This window comes from Argentina anserina, chromosome 7 (genome assembly GCF_933775445.1).
Source record: "Argentina anserina chromosome 7, drPotAnse1.1, whole genome shotgun sequence".
NCBI lineage: Eukaryota > Viridiplantae > Streptophyta > Magnoliopsida > Rosales > Rosaceae > Argentina > Argentina anserina.
The window spans coordinates 1158064-1180104 of NC_065878.1; the positions used below are offsets into that span (position 1 = coordinate 1158064).

At 42.2% G+C, this 22041-nt stretch overlaps 1 protein-coding gene across 1 annotated transcript; it reads right to left on the reverse strand.

Moving 5' to 3' along the window:
• Positions 1-21621: 21621 nt before the first annotated feature.
• Positions 21622-21951, reverse strand: LOC126802640 (uncharacterized). Its single transcript, XM_050530292.1, has one exon. The coding sequence runs from the start codon at positions 21949-21951 to the stop codon at positions 21622-21624; it is 330 nt and encodes a 109-aa protein (XP_050386249.1).
• Between the last annotated feature and the right edge of the window lie 90 nt (positions 21952-22041).

Below are 22041 nucleotides of genomic sequence, written 5' to 3' on the forward strand. Positions count from 1 at the left end.
ACTTGGACTAGGTGCTAGTGGCGTTGCATCGGTCGTGGTTCACTTTCGATACCAAGGAGCCAGCTTCCTGTGTGATTTCCTTGTTTCTCGATCTCCGTTCCTACTTCAATAAACGCATTGCCGCATACTCTGTTTATTTGCATTCAGACTTGCTTTTCTTTCTCATTGGCCCGTACTTATTATGATGACAAATTTCATTCACATTGTTGTTAATTGTCTCTGAACTATTTGCTACCTTCCGCTATTTTGTAATACAACAGTAATTGAACCATTTTGCTTCATATCTGAATTTCATTTGCTATTTATGTTTACCCTTAGCCTTATGGTCGTGAGTTGGTGTTGTCGGTGCCTAGGATCCCACATCGATTGACACTAATTTAGGACTACAGCGATTACTGTTGCATCTCTCGACCGGAAATGGTCCCGGGTGTGACAGTAATTACTTGAGTATCTCAGAGCACCGTTTTGATTACCTTCTCAGTGACTTGAGTATTTGCTCAAGTTTTTGTGTCTAGGTAGTAGTGACGGTTTCCATGTTCTTCATTCCTTGTCACTGTATCCTTTCTTTTACGGAGATCGAGTCTATTTTATGCTTTTTCTGATTGCATTGTTATTGGTCGAGCATTGTATCGAGTTTATCTGGTCGACCGTTGTTTTCGACTATTAACCTTTGTCTTCTCTATATTTCAGAATTTGAGCAAAATGCCGCCACGAAGAGATGTAGAGGAAATGATGAGAGCATTTCGTGCCTTAGGCGATGCCCCGGTTCCTACACCTGAGGAACAGGAGTTTGAGAGGAGATCTGTTTACCTTGAAAAGTTCATGAACCTGCATCTGAAGACATTCAACGACACCATCGATGCCGATGGCGCAGAGGTTTGGTTGAAACACATCAAGAAGCTACCGAATATGGTGCAAACACCACCATCGTACCAGGTCCCATTTGCCATTCACTTGTTGATCGAGGAGGCTGACCACTGGTGGGAGACCATCATGGCACAGAGGGACACCAATTCGATGACTTGGGGGCAGTTTGAGGAGATCTTTCTCGAGCACTACTATCCTGAGGTTTTGATGGATCAGAAGACGCAAGAGTTCTTCGCCCTGAAGTAGGGCAGCATGACTGTGCATGAGTATGTAGTGAAGTTCACCACCCTCCTCCGTTACGTACCGGGTTTAACCGACAAGGTGAAGTGCCTAAGGTTTTAGCAGGGACTTCGTGACTCCATCCGTCACGAGCTACACTCGAACCCTGACCGAAATTATCAGGAGGTCATCCGTGCAGCATACAAAATTGAGTCTGACCATGCTAAGATGGCAGGACGCAGAGATAGCAAGGGTAGCAGTTTCTACACTAGGAGGGACCGAAAGATGACCAAGAAGTTATGTGGGGCGAATTCTGGTAGTAGTAGTGGGAGCGGGTCTTCTGGTAGTAGCCTTTCAGGTCCTTACACATGCTACCAGTGTGGGCAGCCGGGTCATACTTGAGCCAATTGTCCTACCCGGGACCGTTCAGCAGCTAGATCCTTTAGTCGATACCCACATCAGAGTGGTTCCCATTTCACCCAGTAGTCTCCGGCACAGCTACAGTTTCAACAGCCCGCACAGTCTCAGCCGCAGCATACCACACAGACTCAGACCAGCCATGCAGCCTGTGATAAAGGTTGTGGAGGACAGAACGTCGGAGGCCGTGGTCAAGTCTACGCCTTCGCTGGAGGACAGTTGGCCTTGGACAACACCACAACACTTGACGGTACGGTACTCATTTCTAATTCTGAGGCTAAAGTTTTGTTTGATACTGGTTCTTCACATTCGCATATGAGGCCATGGTTAGCATATGCATTAGGACTAGAGTCTACACCTATTGGTGCAACCTACAGTTTCAGTTCAGCTTATGGACATGAGACATTGATAGGAGCACTTTGTGCGACGTTCTTAACATGTTTTTACCTCAATTTGTACTTTGCTTAGCCCTTATTGTTGTATTATTGAGTCATTAAGTCGTAGTAAGAGTCTTGGGCGGTATTGGATGCATTTTGTGCTTACATGAGTTAAAAACGCATAATTGGTCTAGAGTCCTAGTTTGACTAGGAATCCTTATTAGGTTTTGAAACTAATTATCTCTTACTTATGATTTTATTTTCTTATTTTCAGATTTGATTGAAGAGATAATTAAAGAAAAAGAGATGGAGCCAAGTCATGCAACAATTAAATAGAAGATGATCATTAAAGGCATAAAACATGACATGTTTTAGAGAATAAAACATGGCATGTTTTAGGGATTAAAGTATGGCATGTTTTAGGGAACAAAACATGGCATGATTTAAGGGATTAAAGCATTGCATTATAATATGAGGAAAGATGCAACTACCCTCATTTTTTCCTCTATATATACATGGCTTCATCTCTCAAATAAGAAGACTTCTCATTAGCATTCAAGAGCCAAAACTCTACCAAAACACCACCATAAATTTCCCTCAAAAATTAGCCAAGCCGTCCACCCCAAAACTATCATCATCTCCACCGAGTTTCACTATTGAAGACACACCTACAAGGTTCCTACAACGTGTGATTCTCGCAACTCATCTCCATGGCTTCGTCTATTTGTGTTAATCTACAATTCTTTGTCTATGAAGATTGTAAGTTGTTATTTATGTGGAAATATTGGTTTTGTATTTGTTTTAGAATTTTCAGATTGTATTGATATTTTTTTAGACTATACCAAATTTATGTTCTTATAATTATTGAAGTTTGTATTTCTATTGTTGTGTTCTCATCATCTTTCTCATACTTTTAGATAATTTTCAGATATGTGCATATGAATTTAGTGCTTGGATGCAGTCCCTAAGATTGTGTTTGAGTGCTAGATTCATCAACCATATTGACATTGTTAGACCAATTTGCAGATGTGGTGCTTGATTATATTCCTAGGGAACGAAACTTTGCTGCCAATTTATTAGCCCAGTTGGCTACTGGTATCCGCTTAGCAGATGACGTTCGCAAGAGGATTTTGAAGGTTCAGAGACGCACATTACCTTCCTTTATGACAAGGAAAGAAGTTAAGGACGAGGGGTTAGTAGCGGTTATTGACTCTATTGATGTGTATTGGCGCCAACCAATTATCCAGTACTTTACTGATCCTTCTGCACCTGTGGACAAGAGGGTTAGATATTTTGCTACTAACTACGTTCTTCGAGACGGTGAACTATGGCGCAGGGCAGAAGACGACTTGTACCTGAGATGCATCTATGGAGCTGAGGCTAAAAGGTGCTTACGAGAGGTTCATTATGGAAATTGTGGTTCACACCAAGCTGGTCCTAAGATGAGATGGCTCATTCGCCGATATGGTTTCTATTGGCCTACCATGCTCAAGGACTGCATCAGCTTTGCACAGGGTTGCATCGAATGTCAAATGCATGGGCCAGTCCAGCATGTGCCAGACGTTCCTCTGCAACCAATAATTAAACCTTGGCCAGGTCGCGGTTGGGCTTTAGATTTTATTGGGGAGATTCATCCAAATTCTTCTTTACAGCACAAGCACATTCTACTGGCTATGAATTTCTTCACCAAGTGGGTAGAGGCTATACCAGTCAAGACGACATCTTCAGAGGTGATCACTCCCTTTATCTTCCAATATATTATCACCAGATATGGCATTCTACAGTGTTTGGTAGCAGACAGTGGGCAAGTTTCATGGCTGAAAAGACTTAGAAGTTCTTAGCTAGCTATGGGATCAAGTTTCTGCATTCCAGTCCTTATTATGCTCAATCGAATGGCCAAGCAGAAGCTAGCAACAACGTGATTATGTCTATCCTCAAACGAATGATGGATGCAAATCCGCGATATTGGCACACCGAGTTGGATCACACATTATGGGCTTATCAAACTTCCAAAAGAACTCCAACTGGTACTACACCTTATGCATTGATGTATGGACATGATGCAGTACTTCCTATTGAGATTAATGTTCAGTCGATGAGGGTTCGCGAGCAGCACCAGCTGATTGGCGAAGACTATGTCCAGGCTATGTATCAAGAACATGAAGACTTGGATTCTCGCCGGATGGAAGCTCTCGACAGCCTTATTGCAGAAAAGCAGAAGATCGCACGGCTATATGACAAACGCACGAGAGGACGCAGCTTTGGAGTTTGGGACTTAGTTTGAAAAGCTTGTTTGCCTTACGGTGAACGAGTTGATAGTCGTGGTAAATGGTCTGCTAAATGGGAAGGTCCTTTTGTGATTGATTGAGTAATGGGCAAAGGAGCTTACTACCTTCCTGACACTGATGGGAATGTTCACAGAAATCCTATGAATGGTCGCCATCTTAAGAAGTACTTCCCTAGTGTTTGAGAGTATGAAGATCCACCGGCAACGGTGCAGGCAACGTAACTGGTGTTCGGACTTAGTGTTTCCTTGGTTTTCATCCTTTCAACTAAGTAAACAGGGGGGCAACACCATGGATAATCAGTACTTGCGGGTCGCGAGCGTTACTGCTGGTCGCGAGCCCAAATTTTTTTTTTGGAAACTACCGAGTTTCTGAAACTTTATGAGTTTCTTCATCATGCTTCGGCATTCTTTGTAAACACATTGGACCAATACCTGTGGTCCAAAATTGGTTGTAACTTTTGTTATGCAGCAATGAAACAATACAAGTGTTTTGTGAAACAATTTGTGTTTTATTCATATGGCTTTGTGGCCAGAAACTTTACACAAGACCTATACTATTACATATGAGCTTTAACAAGCTCTGATACCATCTATGCTAGGTGGAAAGGTCTTCGCGGTTTCTCCTGTTCATCCCACCACCACGAGAAACTCGACATTAAGCTGCACCACTTGAAGGCCAATTAGAACCAGCTTGGTGCCAAACATAGGTTCTAATTGGAAAACTGGTGGTAGCATGAGGGATCCAGAGCCTTGATTTGTACACTTCTCTCCGCACTCTTTTGGGCAAGGGAGATTAGAGGATATTGCACATAGGAGATGCAACAGCTCGCATCGCGTATCAAAAGAGGTACGAAACGAGCATGAAGAACCTATTGGCTATGGTCCTAAATTTGGCTGCCTGCTTCCTGATGCCTGGCGATTAAAGAATGTTGAGCGGGGCGCAGGAAGGGTTGCCATTTCCTCTCTCACTTGTAATCCTTCACCGGGAAGAGCTCATAATGCAGGGCAGTTCCCTAGTGCTGAACTACAAAGAAGGGAGGATGTGATGGTGGAATAAGACTCCCACCTCACATTTGAGGGTAGAATAAGACTCGCAAAAGTTGTTATAGAGTTTGCAAATCTGGGGGATGAAACTTAAGAAACCTAAGGGAGTGTGAACAGACATGGTTGGAGGCTGCAGAAGAGAGTGTCGTGTGTTCTTGCCTTAGGGTTTCGTTTTATAGCAGAAGAAACTTGGATTCAAGGGCTGAGATTAGAGATACAGATTTGGAGATCGAGCCTGGGATTTATTGCAGCAATAGTGGTCAAACTGAAACGATTTGTGCGTTTTCTGAGATTGATTGCCCCTGTTTTCGAGAGTTTGCATGCAAACTTGGACGGTGGCGAGTTAGGCTGGGCTCTGGCCCTGGGCCTTTGCTTGAATATTTGTTGGATTAAAGAGATTCAAATAGGGTGACCAGATAGCGATAAATTATAATTACCATTGCTACATTACTGCGTTGGTCAAGTTACACTATATGTCCGACAATGCGGATATCTAGAAGTAGTTTGCCAGTGTCATGAGCTTTGTTGCATATTAGGTTATTGATCCTCCTTTCCTCAGCCTCAGAAGCTGCCAGTTGCCTTTTGCGCTCATGTACTTGGGGGGCAGTACTTTTTATCTCTTCCTTCATAGCCTCAAGCTCTCTAGCTTGCTCCGCTTCAATCTCTGCTATCTTTGCTTCTATTGCAGCATGTTATTGCCGCAATGCACAAAGTTGCTGCGAACGGCTAGTTCTAGCATGCTGAAGCTTGGTCTTAAGTTGGGCAGGACCTTGAGCAATGAAGTTTCTAGCAGCAGCATTGTGTTGCGACAGACTCTGAGATTGGTCCTTCAACGCTTGACATTCTGCCAAAAGGCATAGTGAGTGAGCGCATCATACGATAGAGTTCTGCTAGAACTACTTGTGCTAAGCCCATAGTGTGGTCGTTGTAGAGGAGGGTCGTGAGTTGCAAATGGCGCCCAATCATCTTCTTGGAGTTGGAGCAGAACATAAACTTTGATAGCCAAAATTCCAAGAAGGCAATTCCAGCATTGGCGGTATGATTGCGATTAAAACTGGAAAGCCAGGAATAATACGATTGGTAAATGCCAACTGCACGGGTAGCTGTGACTGGGCATTCAACAGCAAGATAATCCTGATCTCTGTAAGGCTTGGTGCCAACTGGTTGACCTAAAATAGCATATATATCTAGCAGAGATATATCCATCTGACCAAATTGAAAATCAAAGGTATTACTTGCTGAATTCAAGAAGCAAGCAGCGGTCATGATGGCGCATCTGTTAGCTCCATCTTGAGTAAGCTTGAAGGAAAGATCGATGCATTCCAAGATTCATGCTGCTTCCCAGATGGGTCGATCGATCAAGTGGCAACCTTCTCACCATGTTCGCATAGCTGTGGAAACAATAGGCCATGCTCCAACGGGGGACCCGTGATGACTGTGCAATTGCCATCCATTGACAGTGGCCGGGGTATTCCTAAAGGCAAGCGGAGGGATTCGCAAGCGTGGTGATAGTCGTCATTGATGTGTTCTGGGATTACAATAAGAGAGGGGCCCAGGAACACGGTGCTATCGTCAATCACTCCAATGGTGGTGTGACTAGTGGGTTCGTTGTTTGGGTAGCTGAGAAGAGGCCTTGCACCTTCCTGGGCATCATTGTGATTGGGTTTCGGTGCCATTGTCGCTGACGATTAAGGAATTCGAAAGAGGGCTTTCTGGGTTTTCTGGTAATGAAGCAATCGGATTGGATGAACTGGTAGAGTTCGGGATCGCGATTTATATAGAAACTCCCAAGGGGTTTTTGAAATTAGAACTGGTTTGAGTTTCTAAAACAGTAGGTGTTTCTAGCGTACTTCAGCTCAAAACGTTGTAATGGTTTGAGGCGAAGTCGCGCGTCGGTTGGCAATGGGGGAACGTAAAACGTTTCGAATTATTTTAAAAAAAGATAACCTTTTGGGTTTTCTTCTAGCCCTATTCAATTTCGCTTGGTCTTCAATTTCAAGGCCTGGGGGGCAATGTTTGGGCCTAAAATAATACTCCGGTATTATCTAGACTCCTTAGGCTCGTGGACCGGTAATTTGGGGAAAATCTATCAAAGAGCAAGATTACGTTCCTTATTGGAATAGATTTTGGGGACTAATGCTGCATAGAATCTGAGTTGAATAAGGAAGGTGAATCCAAATCAACTAAGAGGTTCTCGAGACTTGATCCGCAAAAAAGAACAATTTGTGTTCTCTATATAAAGGGGTCGAATGTGCAGAATAACACACACACAACGTCAAACAAACTATCGCGCAACCGCATAGTCAAGTCTCTTCACAGAGCAAAAGTCCGACTCGCGTTAGCAACCAAGTCTCCCATCGGAGCGGAGCTACCCAGATATACGCCTCGCGCTGCATGTAGCAACAAGTCCGATTAACCTCGACAATTAGAGTCAAGTCCATCGAGTCGCTAGCCTAGCTTCTAGCAAACACAAAAGTCTGCACTAGTCAGCAATTTCCTACAGCGAGAGAGTCCGGCTATCAACGACACATTATAAGCTCTGCTTTTTCCCAAGCGGTCTAAAGTAAGATCGGCCATCTACTTGAGGTGCAGTGAAAGGTACCTAGCAACTCCGGTTGTGTATAGGTCATTCGAACTTCAGCGGTTTATCAGCAACTGCGGAGTAATCGTTCGAGAAGAGGACAATACGTGAGCGCAATCATCATCAACAAAGCAAGAGTTGTACCTAACTCAAAGGTACTGGCACGACAAGCAACAACAGAGAACGAAGGTTAGAACCATCTAGGGTTCAATACCGGGGCTTGCTGATTGTTCTCTGAGGAGATCTTTTTCCCAGCTCGAACAGAATCCTACAAAGGAAAATTAGCAAACAAAATCAAGAAAACTGCAATTTGGAGCAAGAAATTCCTTGAAATAATTCATACAGATATATGTGGACCTTTCACTCATCAAACTCTTTGTGGAAATCATTCTTTTATAACGTTTACATATGACTACTCGGGATACAGCTATGTTTATCTTTTATCAGAAAAATCACAGGCTTTAGATGCTTTTAAAGTCTATAAATACGAAGTAGAACTCCAGCTAGAAGGTAAAATTAAAATCGTGAAACCTGATAGAGGAGGTGAATATTATGGAAGGTATACTGAGAAAGGCCAGCAGAAATGGTCATTTTCTTTATTATTTGCAAGAGCAAGGAATTAAGGTTCAGTACACCAACTCATATACAACTCACCAAAATGGTATAGTTGAAAGGAAAAATGTAACCAACATAGTCATAAGTTTTATGCTTATTGCAGGGCTACCTAAATTCTTATGGGGTGAGGCCTTGAAGATTGCAAACTATGTTTACAAAAGGTCACCTAGTAAGGCTGTAGAAACCACACCATTTGAAACTTGGACTGGAAGAAAACCAAGTCTGCATCATTTACATGTGTGGGGTTGCATTGCTGAAGCCAAAACACCAAATCAAATTACACCAAAATTGGAGTCTAAAACTGTAAGTTGCAATTTTATTGGCTACTGTGAAAAATCAAAAGGCTATAGAGTCTATGCAGCATGTCATTCACCTAGAATCATTGAGACAAATCAAGCTAAATTTTTAAATGAAACTGAATTTAATTCAAATCTCGAGAGATAAAAATTTGGAACTTTATTTGCCTTTAAGAGATGAAACAGACCAAGCCTCTATGCAAATTTTTCATGAACCTGCAGAACCTACAGAAAATCAAGTCTTAAATGAGCCTAAAAATTTAGATAAAGCAGTAGAGATGGAGGTAGACATAGAACAACCTGAAATAGAAGAACGTCAACTAAGAAGATAAAAAAGGCAAAGAAACCTACATTTGATGAAAATAGTTGTCATGTAAATCTGCAAGAGATGGATGATATTCTAGCATAAGACAATGATCCTACAACCTATAGACAAGCCAAAGGGCATGAAAATGTTAAGCAGTGGCAGTTGGAAATAGAAGCTGAACTAAAGTCCATGAGTCAAAATTCAGTGTGGGAGTTGGTCAAACCAGATCCCCAACATAAACCTATAAGTTGTAAATGAGTTTTCAAAACCAAGAGAGATGAAATTGGTAAGATTGACAGATATAAAGCAAGGTTAGTAGCCAAAGGTTTCACACAAAAAGATGGTGTAGATAATACAAAACATTCTCTCCAATTTTCACTAAAGATTCATTCAAAATCATTATGAGTCTTGTAGCTCATGATGATATGGAACTTCATCAAATAGATGTAAAAGCTTCTTCTTTTTTTTAAATGGAGAATTAGAAGAAATAATCTACATGAAATAACCTGAAGGCTTCATACAACCTAAAAAAGAAAATCATGTATGCAAACTGTAGAAATCCATATATGGCCTCAAGCAAGTCTCTAGACAATGGTATAAAAAGTTTGATTCAGTTATATCAACATTTGGATTTGATGAAAATATCGTGGATGAATGTGTATACTTAAACACAGTTGGAAAAGAATTTATTTTCCTCATACTGTATGTAGATGATATCTTGCTTGCTAGTACTAATATGAAGTTGCTTAAAAATACTAAAGCTTTTCTCTCAAAAATTTTGATATAAAAGATCTTGGTGAAGCTTCTTATGTTTTGGAAATTGAAATCAAAAGGGATAAAAAAAACAATGCCTACTTGGTTTGTCTCATAATGCTTACATTTGTAAAGTTTTGAAACGTTTTAATATGAAAAATTGCTCTGCAGGTCCAGTACATATGTATGAAAGTGATAAACCTAGTAAAAAGCCTAACAATAGGGGGGGTGGAAGATTGAATGTGACAGTAGGATCGACACTAAACTCTATGCTAGGTTTATAGGTAGTTTGATGTATGCATAGGTTTGCACAAGGCCATATTTAGTTTTTGTTGTAGGAATTGTGTCTCGTTTTTAGTCTAACTCTTCTAATGAGCATTGGATTGCAAGTAAAAAGGTCTTAAGGTACTTCCCGAAGACTAAATCACACATGTTAGTTTAGAAGAAAGTTGAAAAGCTTGAGTTGTTTTTACACTTGCAGGTGGTGCTATAGCATGGAAAATCATGAAACAAAAATTAATCACCACCTCAACCATGCAAGCTGATACATAGCTGTTTATGAGGGGACATGTGAAGCACTGTGGATTATGAATTTCTTGCTACAAATAAATGCACTCAAATTTCTTGTCACAAAACCAATAAAAATATTTTGTGATAATGAAGCAGCCGTGTGTTTTGCCAAGAATGACAAAAGATACAATAAATCGAAACATATAGCTCTCAAATATTTAGATGTTACACAGTATGTGAAAGAAGGTGAAATTCCAGTCTTAAACATCAACACAGAAGATCAACTGGCTAATCCATTTACTAAAGCTTTAATAGTTTCATGTTTTCAAAACCATGTTAAAAATTTTGGAATTTTGTCAGCCTTAGATACTTGATTTATGTGGCTGCATCACTGTTCTTCATACCAGTTGTAATTTTCTTTAAATGAATAGATTATTTTCTTCATCAAAATCTTGTTTATTTTCAAAAATATTGTTGTGTGTGTCATTACTTTATTATTGAGCATGAATTTTAAGTAAAAGCAAGCTCGGATTCATTTTTGCTTTTACTTTTGCAAAATCTGCAGGAACTGCAGGATCACTGTTTTGTGGGCATGCATTGGACTTGAACATTTGACTTTACAGGTATATGCATACAATCATCAAATCGTTTTTCTATTTCATATTTCATGGCTTATGTGACATGTTGTTGCTGTTGTTGGTAGTTTTTAGCTGGTTCTGATATTTGTTTCAAAATTTAGCTCCTAACTCTGCAACAGTGTAGCATGTTGACCAAGCTAAACTAGCTTGAATTTTTCTATATCTCAGCGCGCACTTAATTTTCTTGTTTTAATTCCAGTTATGGCTGAAGTGCTAAGTTTACAGATATATTTGATCTATGTGGGAGAATGTTGGAAACTAACTCGGATTGGAATGAGAGAGTTGTAGAATTGGAATTCGATACAATGACTTATTGACGAGTATGTAGTTCAATTAGGATTAGCTAGTTGTTAATGACCTGATTAACATGAATTGAAAGTAATAGAGTTGTAGTTTAACAAAGTATCAGATCAAATCACAAAGTCTTACGGGAAGGCTTTGTGAATTGATCACTATATATACATGCATTAAGACCCTAATCTAACCACGAGTTCCTTAAGTAATCAGTCCCATTCTGAGAGATACAGTGGGATAGATTAGAAGATCTTTTGCGTTTCAACAAGCTTCAAGCGTCAACCATATTTGTGATTCCATCGATGGATATCCCTAAAGGTACTCTCCTAGTGCAGCTAGGAAAACTCTTGTTTGTTTTTAATCGATTCTGCATATATAACTGTGTTTATGCTTATTGTGATAAATCTAACTGTATTCATTGTTCATATGTTGTGAGGTACAACAGGAAGTACTAAAGGTTAGCAAAAGGGGTGGTGATTAAGTTAAACATTCACCGTGCAGCTGATGCGAGAGTTTCGAAATTATGCTTGATGCTCTGAATGTTTCCATCCGTAGCATTTTCTTCTGATTCCAACATACTGATTTCACAGTCTTTCACCGCCATCGCTACCACCATTTTTTCCCTTTCTGCCTGTATTCTTCTGATCTTTTCTTCCAGGTCACTGATCTATGCGTCCATTCCACTCATAAGCTTACCACCTTTGCTCCTTTCATGCCTAAAATTTGTGATATTGATTTTGTAATAACCCGAATTTTTAGAAACTAAATGTCGAGTATTTTCAAAGTGTTAAACTTGTGAAATTAATTCAAGACGACAATTGGAGGTTTGCGACATTTCGAAACGAAAACGGAAACGTTCTCGGATCGTTTAATTAGAAAACGTAACTTTACCGCAACGTAAAGATCAACTTTTATTCCATCGCTCGGTTGCGAAAACTTCCTTCACGAAAGTCGTAGAGCTCATCGATACGAATTCGTGGACACGTCATGCGTTCGAATCGGACGTCGGATGCGAAAGATATTAACGTCGGAAGTTCGTTTCCGATTTTGGAAATAGTATAAAAGGAAGGAGAGGAGATTAAAAATCAGAAAATCAGATTTTTCTAAAAATCAGCTCGGATACTGTTCACCCGAGCTCGGGCACTGTTCACCCGACCCAAAAACCTTCTCCGGCTGATTTCTCCACCATCAGACGTCGCCTCGTGTCGTGCCACCTATCAAACTGACGGGCTCGACGAACTCCATCTTTTGGGCTACGCCTTGCACTCCGGCGACAACCACACACGGTGTAGCAACCGCCGGAAGTTACTGCTGTGGCGGCGCCGCCTCCTCCGACCACCATGGCTCGAGATTCTTGGGGGGTTTCGCTTGTCTCAGTCCCAGTAACATTCCCACAAAAGGAATCGAGCCAAATCGAAGTGTAAGTACCCGAATCAAAATTTCAATTTCTAGGGTTTGTGAATAGTGCCGATTTCATGTTCTTCGTTGTTTGGACTGTTTAGACTCGGATTTAGACCTTGGTGTCAACTAGGAAGTTGTTGGAAATGTTGTTTAGGTTGTGGTGGTGAAATTTGGTGATGATTGGTGGCGGTCGGTGAACAGTAACGCCGAATGAATAGTAACTGTGAATAGTAACTCCGCAGGAATAGTGATCTGTAACAGTAACTGTGAATAGTGATCTGTAACAGTAAATGTGAACAATGGCATGGTAAAACAGTAACTTTGAACAGTGTTTTAGTAAAACAGTAACTGTGAACAGTGATTAGTAAACATGAACAGTGTTCCGTAACCAATGTTTTATGAACAACATTTAGCTGTGCTGAACTCGTCACCTGATATTTTAAGTATCATTTTCTAAGCATTTATCGTGCTATTAGGTGACTGACGGAACGAGTGAGAAAATTACTTTCAGGGTCGTGGAAGTTGCACGCAAGAAAGAAGGTGAGTAAAATCTCACTTATTTAAGAATCTACCCTTGCGGTGATTCAAGATTTTGCAAGAGTTTTTAAGATTGAATTACGACACGTATACAATATAGTGGATTACATATATATCGTATAAATGGTAATAAGTACATATATATATAGTTTGCTATATTATATACTGTTATGAATTCATTAGAATTGGTCATTTCGAATGACGAGAATTAAATATTGAGCATGTGATTTGTTTTTTGTACAATATGAGGTGTGATTATTGTACGTGGTTTTAACATGAGTTTGTTAAAATGTTTTGTCTTCGGACGAGTTTTTGTCTTCGGACGTGTTTATGAAATATGACATGTATATGATATAATGGATTATATATATATTGTATAAATGGTAAATATGTACATATATATAGTTTGCTATATAATATACTGTTATGATTTTATCGTGTTTTATGTCATTTTGATGACGAGATTTATATATCGAGCATGTGATTTTGATTTGTACAATATGATGTGAGATTATTGTACGTGATTTTAACATGGAGATTGTTAAAATGTTGATTTGTCTTCGGACTTGATTTTTGGTACAATATGATGTGAGATTATTGTACGTGATTTTAACATTGAGATTGTTAAAATGTTGATTTGTCTTCGGACGTGATTTGGTACAATATGATGTGAGATTATTGTACGTGATTTTAACATTGAGATTGTTAAAATGTTGATTTGTCTTCGGACGTGATTTGGTACAATATGATGTGAGATTATTGTACGTGTTTGGCAAGTCGGAACCTAGCCTTTGGCCTGGCGAAAGTTACGATACAGTTAGAGCTCTAGTCTGTCTGCCGTAGTACTGCATGTGAGGTAACGGGTGGTTATCTGCTCATGGGTACTCAGATTGTTTTGGATGTTGGGTAGCGGGTGGCTATCCAATATCGGCGGTGTATTACGAGAGGGGTAACAGATGTGTACCAGCGTTCTTGGTACCCGTATTATAAATGCATTTGGGTAACCAGAAGGGTTACTTAATTTCTCATGAGAGCTTCTTTTCATATTTCTTTGGGACAACCAGATGGGCCGTCCATTGACTCATGAGTGCATTTATATTTGTTTGATTTCTGGATTTTCGTATATATTGATATGCGAGTTATATATTTTCATTTTACTCATACGAGCTGTAAAGCTTACCGGGTTTGTGTTTACAATCCCGGTGCACCAATTCGATGGTGTAGTGGATAACTTCGCAGGTGTAGATTAGCGGGAATTGACGGACCGCTCAGAGGACTTGAAGTTATTTATCTCCAGCTTGTGTGAGGATTTTGTGTGACTATCTTGTGAGTTTGTTGTGAGGATTACACAATTGCATTTGTTATAATATTGAATTATAATTTGGGTTGTAATAATCGGTTTAACTGAGTTGTATTTTGAACTCAGAGATGATCCGCTGTGGCATTTTAAATGATTTCGATTCGTTGAAATTGTTTGGTGTTTAACGACTTTGAAATTTTGAGTTTTTAAACTCGAAATTTTGGGGTCGTTACAGATTTTGACTTCATTCAACTCGCTCTTGAACTGTGCAAACTCGAGTTCCATGTCTTGTAGTCTACCATTTTTATTATAAATTTAGAAAATAAGTTGAAGAGTGAATTAATTCGAGATGATAGTTTGTGTGATTATTATACATTTTCCGAGTTGTATATAATAAATGAATTTGAAATAGAGTATGAAAAAAATTAATTGATAGTAGTATGATTTAATATACCAAATCAGATATTGGGCATTTTAGAAAAACCATGAAGGTCTAAATAGCATTTTAGGTATCTATAAAAACAAATTGAGATTCACTGAATAAAGATGTCTAAATACCGTTAAAGGTACGAATAGAAGTTCCCTTGTCTTATATATCTTGGCCTCAAGATATGGCTGATATTAAGGACCCTGCTAATCAACAATTAATGCAGAAACCCTTCAACTTTTGGGCTGAAATAACTCAAGGAACAACTTCAGTATTTTTTAGAAATTTTGCTAGGGTTTTAGGCTCTAAATTATGTTATTTTTACTTTTTAGGTTGTTTGGTTTTTAGGTTCATTGATATTGTTAGTCTCGAGTATGAACCCTTGTAGTTTTAATAACCTATACAGCTATACTATTTATCTGTAAACCTCTTCTGTTTCAATTAGGTAGAGAAAATTATATTCAATAATTTCCAAGTTTCATAATATATATATATGTGTGTGTTGTCATGAGTCATGCTTTTTTGTTTTTAGTATAAGTTCTCGATGGGAGAGTCCAAGATTTTCTTATCACATACATTTTGCAAGGATATTAACAGATGTGGCTTATATAATTGGAAGGTTAAATGAAGCAGAGAGCTAAATGTCACATCCCGCCAAAGTTAAGCCAAATTTTACCTTGAGCATTCTAGACGATTCCGGAATATGGCGGAACTCCTTGGAAGGTCATAGAAGACCCTAGAAGATAGTGGAAGTCTCAAGAAGCCTTGAGACATTTCCGGACTTCTCTAGAACCTTGGAGAGGCTAGTGGAACTAGACCACTCTAGAGTTCTTTAGAACACTCAAGGACCATCTTAGAAGCATGTAGAGTTGTATAGACTTATGTAGAGTTCTCTAGAATTCTCTACCATGTACTTAGTCCTAGAAATATCTAGAACTTGTAAAGTAGGATGAGGAGGCCTATAAATAGCAAGGCACCCCTCTCATTTGGATCATCAAGTAATCTAGCAAGCAAGCTATCAAGTAAACTTGTAAGTTCTCTTATTCAATATAAGTTCTCTTTCAAAATATTCTGTTGCCTTTCAATTGTTCTAGCAGGGCGTTTGCAAGAGTAAGGCTGACTTAGCATAAGGGAGTTGCTAAGGCCGCACGAGTTGCATAGCGAAAGAAGTAAGCTCGTGACAGTTGGTATCAGAGCCGAAGTTCGATCAAGAGGCTAGCTCGACACAATGGCAAAGAATGGCAATCCTGTTGGTAGTGTTTCCGACGACACGCAAGAGAAGGGGCATGAAGAACTTGTCAACCCGACGATTCCGAAGAAGGAACGAGTGAAGGACATGTTAGCTGCAATCGACTCACGACTTACTCAAGTGGAAGAGAGCGTGAGTGGCATGGGAGCCCAGGTGGAAGACTTGGAGGCGGAGGACGCCGCAATCCACACTGCGATCAAGGGCATGATGCTCAAGCTAGAGGAGTCCTTGCGGGGAGAGATTGACAATGTTCGTGAGGAGTTCATGGGGGAACTCACCCGGATGCGTGAAGTACATGAAAGGGAGCACAATAGCATGCTTGCACGCATGGAGGAGATGCAAGCAGTTTCTGCGCGCATGGAGGAAATGCAAGAAGACCTTGCCTTATGCAAACGCGCACTAGCCACGGGGGCTAGTACCAGCAGCGGCGTAGAAGCCAAGCGGATCGAGGTGCCAAAGCCAAAGAGCTTCGGAGGCATGCGCAACGCTCGAGAAGTCGACAACTTCTTATGGGGGCTAGACCAATACTTCGGGGCCGTAGGCATCATGGAGGAGGATGCCAAGATAAATACCGCGACTCTTTATCTCACCGACACCGCCATGTTGTGGTGGAGGAGAAGGCGAGGAGATGTCGAAAGAGGTATGTGCACCATCTCTACCTTTGATGACTTTGTTAAAGAGCTCAAGAAGCAATTTTATCCCGAGAATGCCGAGGATGAGGCAAGAGCTCGCTTGCGAAGGCTCAAGCACACCGGGTCTATTCGTGATTATGTTAGAGAATTCACTAACTTGGTGCTTGAGATTCCCGACCTATCCGACAAGGATGCTCTCTTCAACTTCATGGATGGTCTCCAATCATGGGCCAAGACGGAGCTAAGGCGACGTGGAGTGCAAGACCTTGCTAGCGCCATTGCCGTGGCCGAAGGCTTAGTAGATTTCTCAAGTCCAAGAGAGTCCACCAAGCCAAAGGAGAAGAAGAGCAACTATGCCAAAGGTGTGGGAGACAAAACCCAACGCAAGGAGGAGCCACGCCGAGAGAGCTACTCGGCAAGATTCAAGGATAAAGGCAAGCAAAGGGACATGCGGAGTTGGGACAAGCCTAATGACAACAAGTGCTTGTTGTGCGATGGTCCGCATTGGGCGAGGCATTGCCCACAAAGGAGAGCTTTAAGCGCACTCCTAGGAAGTCATCAAGATGAGGGTAAAGCCGAGGGTGGCAATGGAGGTGCACATTTGGGGTCTTTGCAGGTGCTAAATGCAATCCGCTCGACACCAAAGGTCCAAGCCAAAGGTTTGCTCTACGCGGATATCACCATATGTGGGAAGCCAACAACGGCGATGCTCGACACGGGGGCAACTCACAACTTCATTTCCGTGGAAGAGGCGCGCAAACTTGGACTTAAGGCAACAATGGAGGAGGTTCCATTAAGGCGGTAAACTCACCTGCCCGCCCAATACAAGGAGTGGCTCGAGGAGTCAAGACAAGCGTGGGAGCTTGGAGTGGAAGCTTAGACTTCTCGATTGTGCCGATGGATGACTACAAGGTAGTCTTGGGGTTGGAATTCCATGATCAAGTCAAGGCATTCCCGGTGCCATTCGCCAATAGCCTATGCATAATGGATGGCGAAAGATCGTGCGTGGTGCCAACAACCCGAAGGGCAAAACAAGACACCAAGGTGTTGTCGGCATTGCAATTCAAGAAAGGCATCAAGAGGGATGAGGAAAGCTACTTGGCCATACTTAGTGAGTTTGATGATGAGGAGCCAAGGCCACAAGATGACATGCCAAAGGAGGTAGCAGCAGTTCTTGAAGAGTTCAAGGTTGTATCACCCACGGAGCTTCCCAAGAAACTACCCCCAAGGAGAGAGATCGACCATGAAATCGAGTTGGAACCAGGGACCAAACCACCCGCCATGGGTGCATACCGCATGGCGCCGCCGGAGTTAGCGGAACTAAGGAGGCAATTGAAGGAGCTTTTGGACGCGGGGTTCATTAGACCTTCGAAAGCCCCATTCGGTGCCCCGGTCTTATTCCAAAAGAAGAAGGATGGATCTCTTCGCATGTGCATCGACTATAGGGCGCTCAACAAGATCACGGTAAAGAACAAGTACCCTATCCCTCTCATTGCCGATCTCTTTGATCAATTGGGTCATGCACGATATTTTTCCAAGTTAGACCTTCGCTCGGGGTACTACCAAGTGCGCATTGCGGAAGGAGATGAGCCGAAGACCGCATGCATCACAAGGTATGGTTCTTATAAATTTTTGGTCATGTCATTCGGTCTAACTAATGCACCGGCAACCTTTTGCACCTTGATGAACAAGTTATTCCACCTCTACTTGGATCGGTTTGTGGTCGTCTACTTGGACGACATAGTGGTGTATAGCAAGACCATGCGAGAGCATGTGGAGCATTTGCGGGAAGTGCTTAAGGTTTTGAGGGAAAACCAGCTATACATCAAGATGGAGAAATGCTCATTCGCGAAGCCGGAGGTGTCGTTCTTGGGGCACAAGATCAAGGACGGCAAGCTTATGATGGAGGATTGCAAGGTGCATTCCATCCAAGAATGGGAACCACCCACCAAGGTACATGACTTAAGATCTTTTCTTGGGCTAGTTAACTATTATCGTCGCTTTATCAAGGGATACTCGGCGAGGGCTTCACCATTAACCGACATTCTCAAGAAGAACAAGGCATGGGAATGGACAACAAAGTGTCAAGAAGCCTTTGAAGACTTGAAGAAGGCAATATGCGAGGAGCCCGTACTTAGCCTACCGGATCACTCCAAGCCATATGAGGTGCACACCGATGCTTCCGACTTTGCCATTGGCGGAGTACTCATGCAAGAGGGGCATCCAATTGCTTATGAGAGTCGGAAGCTCAATGACACGGAGCGGCGCTACACCGTGCAAGAGAAGGAGATGACTGCCATCATCCATTGCCTTCGAGTGTGGCGACATTACTTGCTTGGGACAAAGTTCGTGATCATGACCGACAATGTAGCAACAAGCTACTTTCAAACTCAAAAGAAGCTAAGTCCAAAGCAAGCAAGGTGGCAAGACTTCTTGGCGGAGTTTGACTACACCATGGAGTACAAGCCCGGGAAGGCGAACGTGGTCGCGGATGCACTAAGCCGCAAGGCGGAATTTGCAAGCATTTCGCAAGTCACTAGCCCATTGCTAGGCAAGATCAAGGAGGGACTAAGGGTAGACCCTCAAGCACAAAGCCTCATCACCTTAGTGAAGGAAGGAAAAACCCGGAGGTTTTGGCTAGACGACGACCTTCTCTACACGAGAGGCCGCCGCATCTACGTACCAAAGTGGGGCAGCTTACGAAGGGAGCTAACCAAGGAATGCCACGATTCCAAATGGGCCGGCCACCCAGGTATGAAACGCACACTTGCCTTATTAAAGTCCATGTATTATTGGCCAAGGATGCGGGACGGGGTCGAAGAGTATGTGCGGACTTGTCTAGTTTGCCAACAAGACAAGGTAGTCCAGCAGCAGCCGGGGGGCTTGCTAGACCCCTTGCCCATTCCCGAGAGACCATGGGAGAGTGTCTCTATGGACTTCATCACTTGCCTGCCGAAGTCCGAGCAGTTTGGGAGCATCATTGTGGTGGTGGACAGATTTAGCAAGTATGCAACCTTCATGGCCGCATCAGCCGACTGCTTTGCGGAGGAGACAGCAAGGCTATTCCTACGCAATGTAGTCAAGCTTTGGGGAGTTCCAAAGAACATTGTCAGCGACAGAGACCCGCGCTTCACGGGGAGATTTTGGACGGAGCTATTCAAGATGTTGGGGTCAGACTTGAACTTTTCAACAAGCTTCCATCCACAAAGCGACGGTCAAACGGAGCGCGTTAATGCTCTCTTGGAGCTATACTTACGGCACTACGTGAGTGCCAATCAAAAGGATTGGGCCAAGCTTCTAGATGTGGCGCAGTTTTCCTATAACCTGCAGCAAAGTGAGGCCACCAACAAGAGTCCTTTTGAGATTGTTTTGGGACAGCAGCCTACTACTCCTCTATCCCTTGCCACTCATTATGAAGGGAAGAGTCCAGCCGCATTCAAGTTCGCCAAGTCATAGCATGAGCAAGCGGAGTTAGCCCGAGCGGCGTTGCACAAGGCTGCCAAGAAGATGAAGAAGTGGGCGGACAAGAAGAGGAGGCATGTCGAGTTCAAGGAAGGCGACCTTGTACTTGTGAAACTCTTGCCGCAGCATTTCAAGGCCTTTAGAAAGGTGCACAAGGGCTTGATCCGCAGATATGAAGGGCCGTTTGAAGTTATCAAGCGCATATGCAAAGTTTCATACAAGCTCAACCTCCCGCCCAAATTAAAGTTACATCTGGTCTTCCACGTGAGCATGTTGAAGCCATACAATGAGGACGAGGAAGACCCATCCAGGGGAATATTGCATCGGGCACCTACGGCAGTTATCACCAACTTCGATAAGGAAGTCGATGAAGTACTTGCAGATCGGGTCATTCGACGTCGAGGCATACCAAGTTACAAAGAGTACCTCATCAAATGGAGAGGCATGCCCGATACGGAAGCAAGCTGGGAGTCCGAGGATACGCTTTGGCAGTTCAAGGACAAAATCCAGCAATACAATGAAGCGCGATGAGGGCATCGCGGTATTTGGTGGGGGAGAATGTCACATCCCGCCAAAGTTAAGCCAAATTTTACCTTGAGCATTCTAGACGATTCCGGAATATGGCGGAACTCCTTGGAAGGTCATAGAAGACCCTAGAAGATGGTGGAAGTCTCAAGAAGCCTTGAGACATTTCCGGACTTCTCTAGAACCTTGGAGAGGCTAGTGGAACTAGACCACTCTAGAGTTCTTTAGAACACTCAAGGACCATCTTAGAAGCATGTAGAGTTGTATAGACTTATGTAGAGTTCTCTAGAATTCTCTACCATGTACTTAGTCCTAGAAATATCTAGAACTTGTAAAGTAGGATGAGGAGGCCTATAAATAGCAAGGCACCCCTCTCATTTGGATCATCAAGCAATCTAGCAAGCAAGCTATCAAGTAAACTTGTAAGTTCTCTTATTCAATATAAGTTCTCTTTCAAAATATTATGTTGCCTTTCAATTGTTCTAGCAGGGCGTTTGCAAGAGTAAGGCTGACTTAGCATAAGGGAGTTGCTAAGGCCGCACGAGTTGCATAGCGAAAGAAGTAAGCTCGTGACATAAAGCTATGAATGCCCATTCATCATAGCCCATTCTGTTGCGCATACTCTGATTATTAAGTAAGATTTTTCATTTTTCAAGATCAAGTAAGATTTTTCATTTTTTCTTGAAAATGATTATCAAGTAAAATTAGCAATTATCTTTATTGTGTTTTGGTATTGCTAGGATAGATCATATAAGGGAGTTGCGTGCTAATTGGCTACACAAGATCACCAAATTCAGGATGTTTTATGTTCGTACATTTGAATCTTGTATGCTGTATGAATGGGGTAATTCCATGCACCAAAAAGAAAACATGCATGCTCCAATTATTGTAAAACAACCTCCACATGATCTAGCCTCTCAATCAGCGTCCCCTTGGCACCTGTCTCCATCATCACGTTCTGAATTGGACAGCAGTGCTTCTCTAGGCTCTTGGGAGAGAAGTGGTCGGCGGACAACGCCGTCGACCATACCTGCGCATAATCGCTGGTTAGGGTTCCACTGGACGGTGTGGATTCACAAGAGAATTTTGCCGAGTGTGAGGATTGATGGATGTGATTGCACCTCTTAATTTCCTCCAGCTGCCGAAGCATGATGTCGAGGCGGTCCAGCCCCGACAGAATGGGTTCCTCCATAGTGGCCGTTGTCCTTGCCATAGTCACTGCCACCATCACTTTCCTTCCCTTCTTCTTCTTCTTCTTCTTCTTCCTTTTTCCAAGGAAACAACAAACACTTGTTTCTTTTTC